The sequence below is a fragment of the Lucilia cuprina genome, chromosome 5 (assembly GCF_022045245.1).
Source record: "Lucilia cuprina isolate Lc7/37 chromosome 5, ASM2204524v1, whole genome shotgun sequence".
NCBI classification, from domain to species: Eukaryota; Metazoa; Arthropoda; class Insecta; order Diptera; family Calliphoridae; genus Lucilia; species Lucilia cuprina.
The window spans coordinates 30549660-30573599 of record NC_060953.1 but is presented as its reverse complement, the minus strand read 5'-3'; the positions used below and the strand labels follow the sequence as shown (position 1 = coordinate 30573599).

Sequence of the window (23940 nt, the reverse complement as noted above, 5' to 3'; positions counted from 1 at the left end):
ATATATATGGGAATTTAGTATTGCTTTACTTACCCTCCTGTTTAAACCAAAACTATTCTGACGGCCCAACGATTCTTCTGTATTATAATCTTTTTGTTGTTGACCAGATGCTAGATTTGGAATATTAGTAGCTACAGCTACTTGCGATTTTGTGGAACTCATAATCACAGTTAATGTATAAAAAATCTGTAATAAAACAAAAACAACAATAAAAAACTGTTTGTTACAGGTACATGTATTTTTAAAACAATCATGTGTTTGAACTTAAAAAAATAATTTACCTTAAAGAAACTACTGCATTTTTGCTGTTTTGTTTTGTAGATATTTCAATTTAATATATTTATATAAATAAACTAAGAAAATAAGAGTTTTTCTTATTACTTAGATTTAGATTTATTTAAGTAAAAAATTTAAAAAAAAATTCATGTAAACTTGTCTTTTTTATCTCAAAATTGTATTATTGTAGAATTATTGGTTGCTGGTATTGTTAATGATGTTTTTTTGCAAAAGTTCAATAGTAATTTTTTGTTATATTTAAAGAAAATCATTTTATTTACTAATAGTCTGGCAGTGCAATAAACCAAAATATAGTCAATTTTGTTGTAAAAACACTTTTGTTGTGCACTTTATATAATATTTTTATTTAGAATTTATTTTTTTTAAGATTAAAAATCACATATTTTAGATAAGAAAATTGCTTTTTATATTAATATAATTTATTATTGTATGCATAAAATGGCTGCTTTGGGAAAATCAATTTGTTATTTTTTGATAAAATTACAGAAAAATTATTTTTAATATTTATGTTTACTAATTGTTTTCACGATGAAAAATATAATGCTTTTAAAATAAATTTTAAACATTATTTTTTATGAATGTATCATGCCTGTCACAGAATTCCATTCCGATCGAAAGTGGAATTATAACTTGTAAATAAATCGATAAAAACTTAAAAAATAATAACTTTAAACCCTTGTCAATTTTACGTTAATAATGTGAAGAGGTTTCATTCCGAAAAACATGTAATATTTCTTTATTAAAGAAAAAAATTAGGAAAGTTAATTCTACTTACAATCGGAATGGAATTCTGTAACAGGCCTATATATTTAGTGTTCTCAATAACAAACGAATATAAACAAGTTTTATCATCTGTAATTGTTTTTTTTTTTAAATTTTGCATAACTAAGAGAAATCGGTTGCGAGCTTTGTATTATGAACTTATAAATTAAATAAATTTCTAGGTTTTATTTCTGTTTTCGATTTAGCAGGAATATTCGTCTAGATATTAAACCGTAATATTTCATTTTGATAACACTCTGCCACTCGTTGCAAAGAAAATAGGAAAGTCTAAACATTGCCATCTCAGACTCATATATGTGTTTCGATCGATTATGAATGCTCTTAGTGGAATACGTTTTACTTCAAAACTAGACAACCGGAATTGGATTAATTTGTTCCATACTTTGGAAAACACATACCAAACGATGGCCAATAATTAAGTTCCACAAAAACATAAATATTGGTATATTAGATAAAGAATTCCAAATAAAGATATCGCGTAGTGCTTATAATGTAAGTATAGGCTATCAGGACGATAAGTGATAGAATAAAATGAACAATTGTTTTCGAACAGCATTTTATTTAATTTATGTGTAGGATTTATAATATATATTTCATATATGTACTTATGAAAGTATGTACCAGCTATATCAATTTGATAATTTTATTAGGTTAATATGTAGTTATTTTGTAACTATTGTGTTTAAATATTAATAATGTATGTATCTATGTATGTAGATGAAAATTTATATGTTCAAAAAAAAACTGCACGAACTTTTTATGTATTGTGTCCGAAGGTCGAATTATAAACATATACATACTATACAAAATGCATACTCGTATACATACTGACACACTAAATTTGACCCAATTGAAGTTAAAGACAAAGACATTTTTATATTTTTTAGCACTTTTTTTAAGTCTGCAGCATAGATACATTTTTAAAGAAATCTAATATAAAAAAATGTTTATCAATAAAAAACACGTGTAACTTAAAAAACAAATTAACAATTACTCAGATATTTGATTGTTGCAAATCCAACAAACAAAATAATAAATCATAGAGATGTCAAAATTTATTTAACATGTGCAAAATATGTGTGTGTATGTGAAAAATGTCTGTCAGTAAATTGAATTATTTTAATTTGTTGCATGAAGGAAAAAGGTAAACAATAGAATCTACATTTTGTTTATCCGATATGCATATATCTAGGAATCTCGACAAATATACACAAATACACATACGTAAATACGTACTTATTAAATACGCAATGCAAAACAGGCCAGACAATAGACTGAGTGAGTCTGTACATATGAATGTATTTTTATATTTTTATTGTTGCAAGTTGATTGTTGTATGCATGTCAAAAACATAAAATGGGTGGACAACACAATGTAAGCACCTGAAACACAGAACGACGTCCAATAACGAAAACGAAGAAGTTGTAAACAAGTAGGACACTTGTACGATACGGAACCCATGACAATTGCAAAACATGGAAACAAACAAACGAAATGACCTGGCCAGCACAAAGAGAAGAGAACATCTAAATAGTAGTAATAATGGCATGAGTTTGTCGAAATGCAATCGCTCAGCTGTATATGGAGTAATTACCTAAGTATTAGCCAAACTGTCAATAGTAAAGGACTTGCGCTGTAAACAAATCGGAAGTTCCGAATTGAAAGTAGTAGAGGGGTGAAAAGTACGAGAACTAGTGAAAGAGAGTCAGAGAAATAGATGGCACAAGTGCATTTTAGTTGATGTAATTATTTCTCAAGACAGGGGAGAGTATTGGAGAACATTTGTGGTAAACGAAAGAAAGAAACAAACTACTAAGAGTAACTTTTGAAATTGTGCAATATACAAAATCCCATTACTGTCTCTCATTGTCTGAATGCAATTATTATGATACGACTAAACGATTTATATACTTCCTGATATCATTTCATTATTTATGTGATTTATTCAATAAAGAAAATTGGGGAAATTTTATGATTAATAAATATGTATGTACATATTTCATACTTCAGGAAAGCCAACAACTGTTTAAATGAAAATTAGATCAATTCGATATAGAAATTTTATGATGTTTTGATTAATATATGTAGTTTAAGTTTGAATATTTGTTTGCTGAATCACTATAAATAATAGTATAACAGAATTTATATTTTTTGTTATTTAGTTTTAATTTTTCACATTATATTTTATTTTTTTATTCTGGGTAAAACAGGGCATTTTACGACGACCGACGACAATATTTACGACATTAAAACAGCCTGTTTTGATGGCTGGCTGGCTATTTTGTTAAAGCACATTAACGAACGAAGAACACGACACGACATTATATTCGTTTTCGAGAAAACATTCGCAGAACACAGAACGTGTGGTTAAAGTTAGTGTGTATCTATATGGGCGAAAATTCTATATATACACTCATACACTTGCACATTTTTTCAGATTCACACACACACATATAAATATCAGCTTATAGATATATGCTGTATATATGTATAATAGAAAAAGAATTTTAAAATTTTTCAATTCAATTTTTTATATTTTATTATTTATTAATAATGGCACCTTTTTTCAAAATTTATCTTTTCTAATACGCAATGTTGATTTCGTATTGTTAATTTTCATATTATGTACAAATTATTTGCAAATTTTCCTTTTGCTTAAATTATTATTTTTATACTATACTATTCCATTCTATTTAATTTTTTCTTGATTAGAACTATTTTTGCTGTTGTTCTTCTACCGTACACGACAACGACGATGATGTCCACGTATCTATGGCAGACATTATGGGAAAACGTACAAATTGATACTGGGCCAAGTATTTCTGGGTTGATTTCGTTCTTGTGCTACTAAACGGATTTAACATACAAAAGAAAAATCACCATCGTACGCTCTCATTGTCATCATCGTGAAAACATTTCCACACAAATACACTCAACACACACACTTGCTCTCTTTCTCTTTTTTGTCGTTTTTGCCAATTCTTCCCAAAAAACACCAAAATAAAATAGAGTCGAGTATGCGTTAAAATAAATTGTAATTATGCCCCAAACATCCATCGAATCGAATAAATACATAAATGTATTCTTTCCTATAAACAAAAAATAAACAATTGCCAAAAAGAAACAAACAAGAAAGCAAAACAAAACGACGTAAAAGAACAACAACATGACATAAACGACTAACAACAACCAACAGCTAACAACATACACAACATAATAATCAATTGTTTTGTTATGTTTGTGCGTAAAAGCTTATCTGGAACAGGTTAAGGTAAACATCGTATTATATCGTATCGATGTTATTCTCGTTCTCGTAGTTTGTATGTAGTAGTTGTATTGTAGTATGAATACATTTTTGGGGTGGAAGGTAAATATCTAAGGGTTGATATATACAGTGATGTCAACATAATTTTATACTAATTTTTAATGTTTTTCAGTGCTGTGATAGTTCCCAACAAAAACGTGACTTGTTCTTACTTAACAATACCCAGCAAAAATAAAACGAAGTACTTCCAAAAGAATTACATTTATCACCACCTCAAAAGTAGCACTAAGGGAATTTGTTTACCTTTTGTGAAAGTAACATTTATTAACTTCCAAAAAAGCGAATAGAATATAATAATAAAAATTACTTCCTAAGAATGACTTCAGATCTAGTGAATTTGGAATCAAGTAAAAATAATATCCATCCTATGACAAGCCTGTATTAAAATCACCACTTTTTTCAGTACTTCCATGGAGTAAATTCTACTTCTTTTTTGCTTCTCTGGAAGTTCTTTTTTTGCTGGGTATTATCTATAAGGAGAGTAATAATGACCTATTAATAATCTGATAGCATTGTATATATGAATAATGTGTGGCCTCCGGTAGGTTAGTGGTTAGAGTTCTAGTCTGGTAGACCGGAGGTCGTGGGTTCGATTCCCACCTGATGCACTGGTTAAGGAGCGCACAACAGGCCCGATAGAGGCCTAGGTGTATTTCTTCGGATTTGATGTATATATGAACATCCTCCTTTCAAACTAACTAACATATGAATAATAGTTTTCGGGTTTATTTTGTTTGCAAACTTATCTTGATCGAAAGGTTACAATTGTTTCTACACAAAGAGAAAACAAAATTGCATTTGAATGTTGGTTCGTACTTTCGTTGACACTATAAGTTTCGAAAATAAAATAAATTAACATACAAACATACATCTACTCTCAAAGCGAGCTTCTTTGTAAGTGAACACAATAAGTATTTCTTTAAACAAGTACTCTTTCAAATTACTTAATAGAGATAAATAATTTAAGTTTAATGTTGTTTTTCGGTTATCATTAATCTTGTCCATTATCTTGCTTTAACTTACATTGGTTCTTATTTTAGTTTTAAGGCACACAATAGTTAAATCACACTATAGCCTTAAGAACCGTTAATAAAATTATGATATTCATAAACAAACAATAAACCTACATTAACAAACAATAAACCTACATTAACAATTGTGCTGTTTTTTTGTTTTACTTGGCAGCACTGTACAATTTGGCTGTCATTTTCTGTGTTAGTGTTGCGTTCAATTAGGATAAAATATTCGTTCATTTGGTTTTCTTAATTTTATATTTTTGTTTATAATATATTTTTGACAATAAAAACAAACCTTTAAGAAAAATAAGTATATATGCATATGGATATAACAAATGTATATTTAGTTCAGTGTGTAAATATAACATATAATTTTTAATAATTATTTAAAGTATCCGAATAACGAATATTTTGAGACAAAATAAACATCACTATTGCACATTTTCTTATTTTTACTTATTTTTCTTGCAATTTTTTCTAAATTATTGCAAATATTGATTAATGTCTTTGATATTTGACCAATTTTAACGCCGGCGAATATATTTTGCATTGGTACAACACTAATTAATACAATTTACCAATTAATTACTTTATTTCATTATATTTAACCAAAAAACTATGAAAAATGCAATCAAATGATATTGGCCATCATTTGTTTGTCTAAAAATGTTGCTATCCAATTTGTATATTATCAAATATTGCCTGAAATTGGATAATAAACCTAAAATATGAATACAGCCGTAAATATTTGCTCCACAATTTGACACTTGAAAACTTTCAATGGATAGAAAATTAGGATAAATTTTTGAAGTAAGTATATAAAAGCTGGAATAGGGTGTTAGAAGTTCTAAATAAAACACATGTATAGATGTATGTTATCAAATTTTGAGGAACGCATTTCATTATAATTCCTATGAATTTTCAATTTGTTATGAGATGAGATGTTATATCCGAAATATAGCTCCCAAAATCTTATCTAATTTCTACGAAAGAGTTTCTCTGTCCTCTCCACATGAACTATATTCATTTGAAACCACACATGTCTAAAGTAGTACTTGTATTCCTGTCGGTCCACTCAGAATCATATCTTAGACTAGCTTCTCGTCCTGCTATCGTTATGGTATAGCAGTTCTTCACACACTATTCCAAAAGGCCTTAAGGGCGTCCATAAAATTAACTAAATTGAGCGTTTTACCTTTGAATCACGTAAATTCGCATTTTCATTGCTTCACGTAGTGCTCATAGTACTACTTATTCCCAAGCATCATGTTTAATATTAAACTTTTGTTCTAAAGAAGCTCACCAGATTATTAAAATTTTCCAAATCACACTTTTATGAAGGAAATGTATCATAGTAGGATTAAGGCCTCATTTTCAACCGATGTGCTTCGTTTATCATTATCCTATATATGGATACTCATACGTACTTGCCCAGGAAACAGGATTCCAATTTTTTTTTTTTTTTTTTTTTTTGAGAAAATATAGATTTGAGTTTCGGGAGCTAACATTTAGGCCTCTCGGCTGAGCACAGCTTAGGGTCATATGCAAGACCTCTTCAGCCCTTCCACACAATCAGTTTTTCTTAAAAGATGTATGAGATCGTCTTTATAACAGACAGGCTAATGTTTCTTTAGTCCTAAGAAATATCAATCCTTGCAAAAATCTTAGCAATAACCAAAGTACAATATATTTAGTAAAAGGGTTTTAAATAGTGTCAACAAAATTTAAACTTTTAAGAGTTTACAAAAATTTGTTTTAATTTAAAATTTAATGAAGGTCCACACCACGCGTTTTCTTGTCGAAATATTATGTGAACTTAATACCTTCATCGAATTCTTCGCTTTTTGGAAAAACCCTTTTTTGTAAAACCCTTTAAAAAAACTTTTACATTTAAAAGTAATTATTTTATGAAGAGCATTTAAAATTGAATTTAGAAAAAACCCTGTGACAACTCAGTCTAGAAATGCTCTTAGTTATTTTGTTTGTAGTTTTCACACAGAAACCCCCTTTTCTTTTCTCTGTGCATAAACAAGTTTATAGCTCGCAATTCAAATAAAACGGCAAAATTCAAAATAACTCCTGTTATATGGAAGTCATTATATGTGAACATAAAAGTAATGCAGTCGGCAAGTAGTAGTCATTGAAAAGTGGTTATGTAAGCACAAGTACACAGAAATGTAGAATGTAAACCTACTTTAAGCATTCTATGCTTTAAGGCATACTGTGTTTTTTTTTGCTTGTAACATGCAGCAACATACAACTACATTGATTATACTTTTTGACAGCCGCGTATGTGTGGACAACTTGATGTAAAGATTTCAGATACAAAATTGTTTGTAGTATTTTATAATACAATTTAAAAAAATAAATATTACAAAAATATAATATTTTAATTGAAGCACCCGTTACAATATCGATGTATTTTTATATGGGAATTATGCCAAAAAAGTAATGTAAACTATAGTGACATGAACAAAAAACAACAATGTTTACCTGGACGGACACAAAACAATAGAGAGCGAAATACAAAAATAGAGAGGGAGAGTGATCTATATAAATCAAATACGTAAAAATAACAAAACCAAAAACTAGCTGTATGATGATAAAGAATGTGATGTCGTCCAAATATATTCGATATAAACATACATACATACATACATACATACATACATACATACATACATACATACATACATACATACATACATACATACATACATACATACATACATACTAACAGTGTCGGACAAAACTAAAGCACGAACTTTAACTTCTTAGAAGAAAGTTCCGTAAAATTAAAAAAAAAATTGTATTTTTTTGTAATGAAAATGATTAGTTCAGGTCAGGGATGGCAAAATTGGTACGACGGTACAAAAAAACTTCAAATAGAATGTTCGGAAATATTAACAAGATTTGTTAAATTGACATACATTTTAATATAGAAATCTTTATTTAAGGCGACAATATGATTGTTTTACTATAAAGTGAGAAATAGAATTGTTTGTAAACAAAATTACCGTAAAATACTTAGAATTTCACATCGATTAAAATGGGGATCTAATCGATATTTTTTTATAAGAAAACAATTAATTTTCTAAATTTAAGGAAAAAACTAATTTCATTTGCAAACTGCATAAAAAAGAAAACGAAATTGCCAAACACTTTATGGTTGCATTCACAACGATTTAAAAAATAGACTTCCTTCCGTGCATTACCCTATTTTTATCATTGAATTATAGAAAAGTCCCTACTTGGTTTAACGAATTTTTCGTTATTACGAATGGGCCTGACATTATATCTTTCGTTAAGCCGGAAAACCACTGTATTATGTCATGAGTTTGGAGAAAACACCATTTTTGTTCTTTTCGAGACGTTATAACAGCGCCAAAACAACTTTATTTGTAAAATATTTAAAAAAATAAAGACTTAAGAAAAGTATACTTTGATTTTTGGGTAAAAAATTCAGCCTGTGTTATTAGCTTTAAGTTGAATTTCTGAATTCATCCTTGTAGACGGCCAAATGTGGCCTGATTTTCATTAACACCGGATTTACAAAAATATAACAATGTACAATTTCGTGGTAATATTTTTTATGGGAGCTATGAGATACCATGCACCCATTTCCTGGTCAAGAAATTGTGTAGCAAGACTGAAAAAGATTCACCCTATCAATATATAATGGCCTTTTTAATTCTGATTAAAAATGTATTCTAAAAATAGCCAACTTTTATAAAAAATAAAATATTTTAGTACTCTGAGATAAAAAAGTACCCTTTAAAATATTTTTTTGATGCTGAAACAAAATCTCTTTTTTACCATCCCTGGTTCAGGTAGAATATAGTCTAGAAATTATAAAAACAATGAAACATAATGTTCTTTAAAATGAAAACACATTATGTTTGATCAAACAATATAAATTAACAAAAAAATAAATAACTGCAGCTTTTTTCTTACAAGTAAAAGTTCGTGCTTTAGTTTTGTTCGATACTGTATATTTACACATTTTATCCACAAACACTTGCACACTGATTAAATAAAAACAAAAATTACAACTAGAGAAAAATCGGAAGCAGGTTAAGAATCTGAAAATAGAAAAGTACTATCTGTGTGAACAAATATTTGATTGAAATTAATGTCTACAAAACTATTAATATACAATTAATATTTTGTTTTATAGTTTAGTAAACATATGATTTTTAAATATTAATTCATTTAAATTCACTATGACGAAATATCTTAGTATTCAATATATAAAAAACTAAATTGTCATGTTAATTTTGAATAAAAAGAAACTTCAATGTTCCGAAAATTAATTGCAACTAAGTCATCAATGTATAACGACCCATTCTGACACTAATCGTTTGCAACAAATTATATCTTAATCATGAATCGTATACTGTTATGTTCAGAAAGTTGGGCACAGAGAACATTAGTCAATAACGGATATACGCATTACCGACAACTTACAAGCTAATAAAACCTCTTCTTATTATTTCATAAGCATTTTAACTCATTTGATGTCCATGGAGCTAAGGCGTAGTAAGTACGGTTCCTTACAAATAGGGAACTAAAGGTATTTTTAAGTTAAACATTTTAACTAATATGTTTCTAGTTGACTTATTGATTTAAATAGCCTATAGTAACTCAATTTTATTCTAATAAATAGATTTTTTTGTAGTTATGTGCGATATAGCTTTTGACGGTTTAGAAAATATTCCAAGTCAAATTTTTGAAAAAATCTTAAAAAGTGTGAACATTGAACCTTCATAATATCTAAACCGTAATGTATGTGGAAATTTTGGAAAAGTTTAAACTTCGTATTTATACAAAAAATATGAGAACAAAGTTTAATCAGTTTAATCTGAAAGGGTAAGGTACGAAACCTGTTTAAAATTTCCCTATACATATATTTTTTTGCATTTTTTAGGAATACAATATCAAAGTTTTATTATTTCATTTAAGATTAAAAATAAAAGGCTTATTGTAATACACCGTCCGACAAAAAGAGAAAAAATGTGTTAGACAAGAACTGGATGATATACGTCTGATGCTATAAATTTATGCGAAAAATCTGGGTTTTTAGTTGGTTATTTCCTGATCCTATGTCCTTTCAAAAAGCCTTTAAAGCTATAAAAAGTACATTTTTCAAAAAATATTTTAAAATACGTTTACTAATAAAACAATGTCAAATTTGGTCTTAAGTCAACAAGAAGAATTGGGAAATATTTTGTATTATTTTTATTTTATGCTGTTAGGATGAAAATCTGTCAAAAATGTTTTTAAAATTCTTATCCTTAAAAATCTATTAAAATTTTCAATATTATTTTTTCAAAAATATCTTGAAAGATTCTTTTATACATCTTTTGATTCTGACATAATAAACTAAAAATAACACAAAATATTTTTGTTAGCTTGACATCAATTTTTTTGATCAGTATTTTAAAATATTTTTTTTTTCGAAAAATGTACTTCTTAAAACTTTGAAGTCCTTTAAAAAGTATACCGGATCCAATAAATTTATAGTTTCAGACGTATATCATCCGGTTCTTGTCTAATTTTGAGTGTCGTATGGTGATATCAACATCAACTATAAGATGTAAAATAATTATTTATGTGCCTCTACAAAAATATTTTCAGAAAATTTAATATACTTGTTTCAAGTAACGCTTACTTTTTAAAATTTCGTTTCTGTATTTTCATATCGAGGAAAATTGTCGGAAAATTTATGAGGATCTGCAAAATATAATAAAGTACATGTTGCGGATTTTGTGTAATGCATAAATAGAACACGTGAGAAGTACTCTTTATGCGAGTGCAATTTAGTTAGTTAGTTTAAAAGGAGGATGTACATATATAGTACATCAAATCTGAAGAAATACACCTAGGACTCTATGGGGCCTGTTGTGCGCTCCTTAACCAGTGCCTCAGGTGAGAATCGAACCCACCACCCCCGGTCCACCAGACTAGAACTCTAACCTACCGGAGGCCAGGTATAAATAAATTTTTAAACTTTTTACAAATATCGTCGTTGCTCCAAACATATTTCCTACAAGAGTGTTATAAATATATTACAGAATAATTGCTCATTAATAAAAGCCACACAACCAATTTTGTGTCAATATTTTAAAATAAGAATATTTTATTGCACACAACTGATTTTGTTTGTAAAAGTTTTACTCTATATGATCAATTACCACGATTTGAGAATTTTTGAAAGTTCAATTTTATATAAAACAAGTAGGAAAGTATAGTCGGGCATGGCCGACCATATGATACCCTACACCATGAGTATATTTTTAAAATTTTTACTTTTATAAAATTTTTATTTTTTGTAAAGAAACTTTTATGTTGAATATTACCATAATTCCAAAATATTTAAGCCATTTATTGATAAAAAAAATAAAATTTCTAAATAAGGCTTTATATAGGTCAAACATGGGCCGATCCTCGGTAAATTTGGGAAAAGGATATATTTCTAAATAACAGTTAGTTTTGTTGAGTTTCATTGCGATACAAATGGTTACAAGTAAATTTTAGACGTTTAAGTCATTTTTTGAAGGGGGGTTTGTATGGGGGCTAGGGTCAAATATAGGCCGATCCTACGAAAATCTGCAATATCATTTATACTTATATAAAACTTATTTGTGCCAATTTTTAGAGAGATAGCAGAATATTTGACGTAATTATAGCATAAAAAGTTCAAATCGGGAGGTACGGTTGTATGGGGGCTAGGTGAAATAATGGACCGATTTCAACCAATAGGCATCGTCCTTGTGCCAAAAAACATGCTTGGTCCAAATTTCATCAAATTATCTTGAAAATTGCGGCCTGTACCTTGCGCACAAGGTTTACATGGACAGCCAGCCAGCCAGCCAGCCGGACAGACGGACGGACATGTCTTAATCGACTCACTTTAAGGTGGTTATTGGACCAATATTTTTGTATGTTACAAACATCAGCACAAACGTATAATACCCTCCCCACTATAGTGGTGTAGGGTATAAATAGGAATTTCTTCATGGACCTGGTCCCCTTTTTAATCTTATTAATTTAAATACATATAACTCAGTCCCTATTTCCATATAATTCATCTTTATTTAATAAACATTTTTGTTTATAATTGAACAGAAAATTGCGTAAATCGGGAAATATTTGGACTTACAGAAAAAAATTTGCAAGGGTGAGTAAAATAGTTGAAAATTTAATTTTCAAATGCAAATAAGCTACGACGAGTTTTTTTCTAGTAATTATCGAGCAGGATATGTATGAAATCCAGTGCCGGCAAAAAAATTTAAACAAGAAAAATTTTCAGTGAACAATTTTTTTTGTCAAACTATATTGTTGAATTCAATGACCAATACCTCAAATGAAAGTTATTTATGTGGACTTTCTTCTTTTATTCAGTTTTTATATTTCTTTGGACTCGGGAAAATTTTATTAAAATTATCTGCAATAGGCGTTGGAAAAAATAAAAGAAACAATTTGTTAAAAAATACAACATATTTAAAAAATGTTTATTACTTCTGAAAAAATTTTAATTGAAAAGTATTTCTGAAAATTAAATATATTTTTTGCTACTGCATTTAATTTAGTTTTTGGCATTTCACTTAAACTTTAAGCAATTAAAGTATTTTTTGGACACATTTTTAGTTTTGGCTAAAAAAATTGTGGTATCCTCAACCATTGCGCAATGCGGACTTAAAGGTACTTTTTTGTCTTCAAACTCTATGAAAGAGGACTTTTTGTTTTGTTTTTTTTTTTTTTGTAGTTTAAGATAATTTTTAACCTAAAAACATTAAATTAAACACAGTTCTGAGTGAATGAAAATGCTAATTATTTTTCGGAATAAATGGCACTTTTTTCAACTTTTTCGATATGCAACTAGTAAATTTTGAGTTCTCTTTAACATTTCAGTTTTCTATAATATTGATCCTTGAACTAAGAAATTTAATATGCAGAGTCTTGAAGAAATTAGAATCTATAAAAGTGAACTTTTTGGTAATTTTCATTATTCAACTGTTACTTTTTTGATTTTGTGACATTCTGGTACTTTTTGGGTTTCACTTTCGTGAGAAATGTATATATAAGTTTGTCATTCCGTTTGTAATTTTCACAATATAATTTTTCAACTCTAATAAATATATATTCCGGATCTTATAGAATAGCGGAATCGATTAAGTCATATCCATGAAAAAAGGTCTAGTATACACTGAGCGTCAAAAATTAGTATACACCCGTGACTTATTTTGTTTTATTATTATAATGCACATCATAAAAGCGATTTGTAAATAAAATTTGTAAATAGTAAAATCCTAAGTATGTCAAAAAGACACAGAAAACGCCGAGACACATAAACTTAATTTTCGGTAGTAGAATCTTGTGGCATACTCCGTATTGAAAAGTTGGGTCAAAATCGGGAGATATTGCATTTTAAGGTATGAACTTTTATGAGGTGATATTTTTTTGATTTTTTAAAATTTGAAAAAGTTTTCTCACATAGACATACGAAATAATTATGAAAAACTAAATATATATGCATAATAATTCAAATGGACTCCAGTTTTATGTATTTACTTACTTTTCTCTGCGTGTATGTTTTGTTTTTATACCCTACACCACTATAGTGGGGAGGGTATTATAAATTTGTGCTGATGTTTGTAACATACAAAAATATTGGTCCAATACCCACCTTAAAGTATACCGATCGATTCAGAATCATTTTTTGAGTCGATTAAGACATGTCCGTCCGTCCGTCCGTCTGTCCGGCTGGCTGGCTGTCCATGTAAACCTTGTGCGCAAGGTACAGGCCGCAATTTTCAAGATAATTTGATGAAATTTGGAACAAGCATGTTTTTTGGCACAGGGACGAAGCCTATTGAAATCGGTCCATTATTTCACCTAGCCCCCATACAATCGTACCTCCCGATTTGAACTTTTTATGCCATAATTACGTCAAATATTCTGTATATATAGTATAAATGACGCTGCAGATTTTCGTAAGGATCGGCCTATATTTGACCCTAGCCCCCATAAAAACCCCCCTTCAAAAAATGACTTAAACGTCTAAAATTGACTTGTAACCATTTGTATCGCAATGAAACTCAACAAAACTAACTGTTATTTAGAAATATATCCTTTTCCCAAATTAACCGAGGATCGGCCCATATTTGACCTATATAAAGCATCATTTAGAAATTTTAGTTTTTTATCAATAAATTGCTTAAATATTTTGGAATTATTGGTAATATTCAACATAAAACTTTCTTTATAAAAAATAAAAATTTTATAAAATGTAAAAATTTTAAAAATATACTCATGGTGTAGGGTATTATATGGTCGGCCATGCCCGACTATACTTTTCTACTTGTTTAAATTTAAATAATCAAAAATTATTTCAAAAATAGTTTAAACTTTAAAATGCAATATCTCCCGATTTAGACCCAACTTTTTAAAACGAAGTAACTATGTCAACAGATTGTACGACTGAAAATTAGGTTCACGTGTTTCGGCGTTTTTACAATGTTATTAACTATTAATGTAAGAAATTTTATAAAGGGTATTGTGTGTATATCATTGAACTCTTGGCACAATATCATGGCCCCTTTACACTATGTTATTCCACCTATTTTTGGACTTTTGAAGAAAGAATCTTGAAAAAAAATTAATTTTTCTGATTTAAAGAAAAAAACTCGAACATTTTCGAGACAAAAGCGAGCGTATTTTGACACCAATGGCAAATATTATCGATTTTTATTTAAGGAATATATTTTTTTTTAAAAAATCTAGACCCCATAAAAAAGTTTGCAAATCATACCAAATCCTCTACAATACTTTACGATATTAATCACGGTTTGTTTTGTTTGTTTTGATTAAAAACATATATAAGAACAGCGATTTTTTAAAGTTTTAGTTCATGAATAAGTCACGTAATTTTAGTGAAAAATAATTTGGAACAGAATTAAATCATCCACCAATACGCTTTTATAATAGGTGATAACTGCATCGTTGTTAGGTGAGTTAGCCATCTTCTGAAATCAAAAGATCATTTTCATTAAAGTTGTCCTTTATTACCTCAGAATTTTATTTTAATTACCATTGGAAGTTGTAATTATAGTATGACTCTAGGGGCTCTTCATTTTTATTTGTTTTTTTTTTTAACACATAACAGGTTAAGAAAGTTCGAAGCCATTTCAAAAACTCTCAGAATCGGTGACATTCGCCATTTGCAACAAAATTAAATGAGCCTGTATACTCACTTTTGGCTTGAAAATGTTGGACTTTTTTACTTTAAATCAGTAAAATTTATTTTTTTTTTTCATCTTAATTACACATGTTTTGCTCTAACATTAATTAATTTTTAAGGATTTCACTATTACAAACATTAGCTTCAAATCGCTTTTATGTTTTGCATTATAATAATAAAACAAAATTAGTCACGGGTGACGCTTAGTGTATAACCATTATAAGCTGTGTTCCTTTACTTGTCATATTTGCAGGTTATTACCAGAAATTGTAAAAGAGAACAAAATTGAGAAATTATTATAGTTTTCTCTTTGCCAGAACTTGTCGGTTTTAGCCAGAAAATTTTTTCCTGGCAAATAGAAAAAAATTGTCAAATAAATTATTTGTTTAAAAAGTACATTAAAAACAAAAAAATTTTTAACAATTTTGAAATTTAGTTTTTTCTGTTCCCGTACTTTTTACAAGTACGAAGAAAAATTTATTAATTCTCTTTAGCCAGAAAAGTTCTGGTACAAAGCTATAGCTTTAACAATAAAATAAACAGCCAATAACATAAATTGAAAATTAAAAAAAATATATAAATTTACAAAAATATAAGAAAAATTAATTTAAAAAAATAAAAAATATTTATTTCACTTAAAAAGAGTTCAATGTTTATTTCGCGGATTTATTTTTTGTTTGAAATTGCTGTTGAGTTGACAATCTTTGGCCGTATAAATACAGTGCCGCACAAAAATATTCGAATTTAGTATTTTTTATGAATTACTGTGTTATTTTTTATACTATATAAAAAATTTTAAATAAAATTTGTTATTAATTTCTATTATTTTCACATAATTCCGGCTAATCCTGGAATTTTGAAATTTCGAAAAGGAGGGATTTTTAGATATTTGTATATTGGGGAATATTGGGGGTACACATTGGGAGAAACTGTATTATTGGTCCTTTTTTATCACATTAACAAAACTTTTTCGATTTATTGCCGTATTGTTATAAGACATACATATTATACGGACTAACTCCGTAATATTTATTTAAACAAAATATTTGTTTTTACTTTGGGGAAAAAGTACCAAAAAGGAGTAAAACCGGAAATTTAATTTTATTTTATTCATTGAACCAATTTTTATAAAATTTTAAAAAATAGAAATTATTTTGGAATTCGGGTACTAAGGCAACAAATTCGGGTAAACTATTAGGTACTTTTTGAAAGCACAATTTTCCGGAACAAATGAATGCAGATTTGAATCGTTTGAGTTATATCTGTGATATATAGATTTAAACACGATATATTTTGTGTAAAATGGGGAAAACCCACAATTTCATCATTTCAATTGTATTTTTCAAAAGAAACTTTTTAAATAAATATAGAAACTAGAAAATAAACATACACAGGACTTAATGAATTATATTCTACATGGGAGATTTATTTTTTTATTTGTATTTTGATTGGGTAGCGAAGCACTCAGGGTTGCTATAGTATGGAAAGTTTAACATTACATTTTCAAGATATTCGCATCATTATGGTCTCAATCCTTACTGTGTAAGCTCTTTAAATGTAAAAAAAGAGTTGAACAATTAAAATAAAAAAAATTATCTCCATAACCAATACCGACTAATTAAATACATAAGGGATATGTTCTGTCATTTCACGTACGGGACAACGATATTTCATCCAGTATTTACCATTATTAAGTCCTCCAAAACTGCTGTAAATACAGGATGACAGAAAAAGACTGAGGAAATACCGAAAGATCCTTCATCTATTAGCTACAAAAATTAACAACGAACTAAGGACAGTCCTTTGAATTTTTATTTTCAATTATCGAGGTGGATCTCTAATATCGAAGGAAGACCATACAACAAATTAGGATATAGTAGTGCTCATGTGTGCAATAATTTTCCTAATTTGGAACCAACATACTTGAAATATATATATGTTTGTTGAAAAATAAAATAATATACTTAATGGTTTTAGACTTTCATATCCTGCAAAGTGTTCGACATTATTTTTTATTATATCGTAGAGAAAATAACGCTCTGTTTTACATTGCCAAATTTCATATTTTTATTCATATTTTTCTAAATTACTTTGCAAAACTGGTTTTATACAGTGTTAAAAAAACTACGTTTGCTACCAAGTATTACATTATAGCAGTAGTTAAACTGCTCCAAAAAATTGTGTGAAGTTTTGCAGTAGCATTATTGCCACTTATAAAAAGTAAATCTCAAATATAGCAGTAGTAGTAAATCAGTAGCACTAGAAATAGTTCTAAATAAAACATAAACTACAAATGGGGTAGTAGCTTAAAAAAATAAATCATTTTATTGCTACTTTGAGAAGTAGCTATAGAAATCTTTGTTACTAGTTGATCGTTCTATTGCTACCAAATAATTGAGTTAGCAATAGAATAAAATAAAAAAAAATCGACAACAAAAAACAAGTAAGAAATTATAGTTGGGCGAGGCCGACCATATAATATCCTACACCTTTTACAAAAATAAAATGTGATTTAGTTGTCATAATAAAGCATTTAAGTTGAATTGTACTTTGTCTCAGATATACATACTTAAGCCGTTGTTGTTATTTCTTGAATAAAATTGTGGACATTTTAGTGAAATTTTGATGGGGGCTTTTGGGGGTCATATGAGGACCTATTTTTATAGAATTCGTGAGAGTCATCAAGTCTACTATAGATATTGGTTTTGCAGCTTTTTGTTGAGATATTTTAATTTTGAACTTAAAAGTCCTATTCGTTGGGTTCAGTTGTATGGGGACTAGGTGAAATAATGGACCGACGTAAACAATTTCCAACAGGCTTTGTCTACGGTACCATAGATCATGTGCTAAATTTTATTGAATTATCTTCAAAATTGCGACCTGTAGTTTGATTACAAGGTTTACATGGGCGGACGGACATAGCAATACCAGTATTACTTTGAAAAATCCAATAAAGATAAATGTGGCCGAGAAAAATGAAACACTTATTACAAATGAAGTATACACTCAATTAGGAAACAAGTGGACTTGAGAGATGTTTTGTAAGTGTAAGGAAGAACTTATTATATATTAAAAGATTATCCTGGTTTTAAGTAGTTTTTTTTTAAGAAAATAGAGCAACAATTCTGTAAAGAGGCAGTAAATATGTTTTAGCATAATTGAAAGATAATGTTTATGAAATTAAACTTAATATATTTCGACCTGTAAATTTGTGTGCTCGTGATGAAGGAAAATTATGGCATAGTAGATTAGGTCATATTAATCAACAATGTATTAAGCTGATAAGTCGTAATGAAATGGTAATGTAAAGCAATTTGGTTTGTGTGACATTTGTATAAAAGAAAAACATAGTCGTGATCCATTTCAATACAACATATTCGTCAATGAATGATACAAAACATCGATACCCTACATGAGTATTGTGACTAATAGAACCACATACACCACTATGGATTCTTTCAAGTACACGATTAGATCGTTTATGTAAACCATCAAATGGATCACGACTATGTTTTTCTTTGCGATAATTTATTTGTGGAAAAAGAAATCTGAAATCTTTGATAAATTTTGAGAATATAAAACTTTGTGACAGCTAAATTTTGTAAAAAGATTTCTATTCTACGCTGTGATCAAGGAACCGAGTATCACTCAAAAAACAATTATCCTTCCATAAGCTAAAAAGTATAAAAAGTAGAAGATATTATAGCGTACTCACCATAGCAAAATGGAATTTCAGAGAGAAAGAATTTCAATTAAAAGAATAAGAACATTGTTATTAGAATCAAGTGCTCTAAAGAAACTGTGGGTAAAATAACATTAATGGCTGTACATTTAATGAATAGAAGTCCAAAGAGAGTTGTTAGAGCAATGGAGATCCCATCTGAGTTATAGTATGGATACAAACCTAGCGTTAAAAAGTTACGCATATTTGGTTGAAAAGCTTACGTTCGGATACCAGAATAGAAGTTAATGAAACTTGATGAAGAAAGTCAAGATGGAGTGATGATTGGTTATACAAAAAATAACTATAGAATTTGAAATAATACCAATCAGAAAATATTAACAACTCGTCAATCAGAAAGTGTTTACAGCTTGTGACATAAAATCTGATGATTCTGTCTTCCCATTCAAAAGTAAAATTAAAACGTTTAAACCACATCTGTTACAACATCCACAATCAAATTATCACTTATTATCATATGTAATAATAGAAGTAACTAATAATAATAATAGAAGTGATTTTTCTTCAAAGCATAAATTTCGATTTAGGCTGGTTGCAAATATAACTCAGCAAAAAATGTGAAAAGGAATGTAGTATTTTCATCACAATCACATAGTAACCCAAAGAGAAATTTCTTTTGAATTTAACATTGACATGTCATTTCAAGGATGTAAAATTCCGAATTTGGATTTCAATGACACGCTTATGTAAATATACAATTTACATAAGGTTTTTCTATCAAAATTCGATGTACTTTGTTTATAAAAGCGAAAAATATGTAATCGTTTGTAAAGTATGACTTGCTGGGACATTAATAAAATGAAATGCAGACATCCACTTACCAATTAATTTTCAAGCTGATCAACAGCAGTACTTGATGACTTGTTGTATTTAATTTTTTACTTCGTTAAATTCAGAATAGTCCTTGCTTTTTATCTACATTATCGTCTAGTAGTACAACTTCATCTTTTCTTATTCTTCTTAGGCAGTCTTCATGACACTAAACATTAAAGAAAAGAAAAAAACAAAACAAACATTTAATCAAAACTATTGTTATTCCATAACATTTATGTATGTAATGTACGTAGACTAAATCAATTGCATAACAGTGAAAATAAAATATTAAATAATACTCACATAAACAAAGCATAAAGCATCGACTCCTTTGCTCGATAAAATCTTGATGATTCCTCTTCTTTGACCAAGGACAACTTACAGACTAGACGTTTAACAAAGTCATTGACAAATTGTAATTGTACTATTATCGTACTCGTCATTAAGTCACCGTCGCAGTTCATGGCATTGAAACACAGAAATAGAATCGATTGTCAATTGTTGTTTTTTTTTGCCTTTTAATTATTTTGCGTTGTTTTAGAGTTTAACGGTAATCACTATTTGCCTATTCTGTATTCTCGTCTTGTTTGTAGAAATTGCCTTTTTTAGAATACAATATGCATTGATACACTTCTTTTTGTTTAAACTATGAATGAGAAGAGATCAAACAATTATGTTTATGAAATTATAAAAAAAATATATCTTTTTTATTTACCAAAATTATATAAAATAAAAATAAAGACATGTTAATAATGAAATGTGCTAAAATAAACTTGTTAATATCTGAATATTTAATATTTGTTTTACAAATTCTTACAAAGTATATTTTTTATGCCATTGCTCCATTAAGGTTTTTTTGGGAAATTGGACTATATAAGTAATTATTTTCGATTTCGTTTTATACCTAATATGGTTAACGAATTCAACCGACACAGTTGAAGCCCATATTATTAATGTCACTAAACTGACTGTCGACCTATGTAAAATAAGCCATCAATAATAGTACTACATTCTTTTTATTTTATATAAAGTGATTGTTCAAGTTCGATTTATGGTTTGCACCACGTCTGGTTAATTAAATATACTTATTTTCTGATCGTCAACATAAGCACTATGTGCTCTTGACATCACTACTTCTACGAGGTAAAAGGTAAACAATACAATGAGATCTCCTACACCTCATTTCAATTTGAAAATTAATTTTGTTTTTTTTTAATAAATAATCTTGGAAAATTGCATTGGACTGAACTGCGATATTTCATTAATCATGTCAGCTAATATTGCCCCTGTTAAGGTCGCTGTTGGTAGAGAAGTATCTATTTGCAGAACTTTAGCTGGTTTGATATAAAGTTTTTGGCTAAATTAAAGGATTATTAACGGGGCAAGTTTTTCACACAAACTGATTCTTAATTTTGAATAATTTTTTTACTAAAACACAAATATATACAAAAAATAATTTTCTTTAAAAAAGAACAAAAAAGAAATTATAAAAAATTAATTTATTGATTGTAAAATTGAAACAGTAGATAAAAAGAAAGAAAAATTGAAAAGCAAGTTTGTTTCAATTTTAAAAAGTGTTAGTGTATTGGTAAAAAAATTAAACTTGAAAGGCAAAACTTGATCGTGTAACGTCCAAGTAAGTTATATTAATGTTTAAAACAATAAAATTATTATGTGATTTATATAAATATAGAAACAAAAATTTGTCGTAGTACATAATTGCTGATTTTTAAAACATTTTTTCTAAAGTAATACATTTTGGAACCATATTTCTTTGGTTCACTTGATTATGTTCATTCAGAAATAAAAAAATAATATTTTTATTCATTTATGGATAAAAAGGTTGCCCATAAACAACACTTAATGTAAAGGCTACCGGGCTATACGAAGTTGCATAAGAATTAGCGACGTTTGAGCATATTATTTGACTAGGTCCTGTAATAACGAATCTTCGCATTCTACTAGGTTTTATCATTAAAATTTCTTCGACTGAGTTTTATAAGGAAACTGAAATTCCTTACTATTTCTTTTTTTGGGAATCGATTTAGTTAATACTTCCAACCTTTCGAGAATTTATCTGTTTTCATTCTTCTCTACCTTACTTTTCTTTTTATTTTCTTTTAGTGTTTTCACTATATATTGAGATCTCTACTCTACGAATGAGAGGCAATAGATCTATATCTACCATGTAAGAAAAATTAAGAGAATCTATAAAGAGGATTTATAATTTTACAAAATGATAAATACATAGTGTGAATATTCCATATATGGTACACATAAGACATCTAAAGCAGGCTTTACACGATCACACAAGTAATATGATCTGTCAAGATTTTGTGTAGAATAGAAAGGATGGGATCGTCTAAACGCAATATGTAATGAAACCATCACACATTGAGAGAGAATACAGATGGAAAATTTGACAGTCGTATGGCTCTCTTCATTTTTTGAAATGATTCAAAAAACAAGCAGGACGCATTAGATCAGGGATGTATTTTTATGTAAACACATATAAAAAAGTGAAACAGCTGTTTCCATCTTACTTTTTTAATGTTTTATACCAATCGTGTAAACACAAAAAATATAAATCATACGACTTTTATTCTCTTTTTTGTTGTACGGATGGAATTTCATTTTACTTTTTCATTAGACATGTCGTACGTAAAGTGTTATCGTCTGCAGGGCCCTTAAGTGAAGTCGAATTTGAGTTTTCCAGCAGTTTTTATACAAGTTACCGAAAAATTTGTTACATAAATAAATTCATGTTTCACCGAACTAAGGAACACCTCTGTGGACCAGTAACAAGAAAGCAAATATACCCAGCACCATCTAAAAAATGGAAGTAGTTACTTTTTGAGTGAATAACTACTTGTTTTTGTTTGACAATGACCAAAAAACGCTATAGACAATTTACTATAAATTCTATTCAAAAAAATAATAATTTATATTATTGATAAGTAATGTATGAAATAACTACATTACCTACAATACTCGTTACCAAAATATTAAAAATATTTACTGGGTATCTAAAAGAAAGTATTAAAAACATAATTGTTATAAAAGTAATGACCAGGGAAAGGATTTTCATGCACTAAAAAATTAAAAATATGCGCTTTTAAAAATGTAAAAAATATGCACCAAACAATATTTCTTTGTACATATTAATAGATATTCTGATCTTAAGTTTTTAAGTTTTCATGAATTGGAGCGCACAACAGGCCCTATAGTGGCCTAGGTGTATTTCTTCGGTTTTGATGTAGTATATATCCTCCTATCAACCTAACCTAAGTTTTTGACAACAAATATAAAGGTTTTTAAAGACTGTTTTATGTAGTATAATACCACTTTAACGGAACCACAACATCGAGAATGAAAAATATAAAGACTAAGAAACGACTTTAAATAGTATATATTTAATTTCTGAAAGTGGAATAATTTTTAAGTAAATTATGGAGGTGAGAATGATGTAAGAATAAAATTTCATCAAGTTATCTTTTTATAATGACAGATTCAGAAATTTATACGGAACCGATACTTTAAGGATTAATATTTTGATGTTACAATTAGCAGTACAATGTCAAAATACCTTACGCACTATTGTGGTTTTAAAAATTAAATAAAACTATGTAAAATTGTATTTCACAAAACCTAGTTGTAGTTAAATCGAATTTTGATGATATTGATTTAAAAAATAAATTATAAATATATAAATACCAAATTT

At 28.3% G+C, this 23940-nt stretch overlaps 1 protein-coding gene across 4 annotated transcripts in view; it reads right to left on the bottom strand.

The window, feature by feature from the left end:
- Window positions 1–23940, bottom strand: part of LOC111675620 (protein encore) — a 41906-nt gene that overhangs the window by 14610 nt on the left and 3356 nt on the right. For all 4 annotated transcript variants that reach the window (XM_046953250.1, XM_023436402.2, XM_046953251.1 and 1 more), the window contains exons 2-4: window positions 20523–20865; window positions 20228–20385; window positions 34–186 (exon numbers count right to left, since the gene is read on the bottom strand). In XM_046953250.1, coding sequence (XP_046809206.1) covers window positions 34–162 — 129 coding nt within the window. In that variant the 5' untranslated portion in view covers window positions 163–186; window positions 20228–20385; window positions 20523–20865. The remainder of the gene's footprint in view (window positions 1–33; window positions 187–20227; window positions 20386–20522; window positions 20866–23940) is intronic.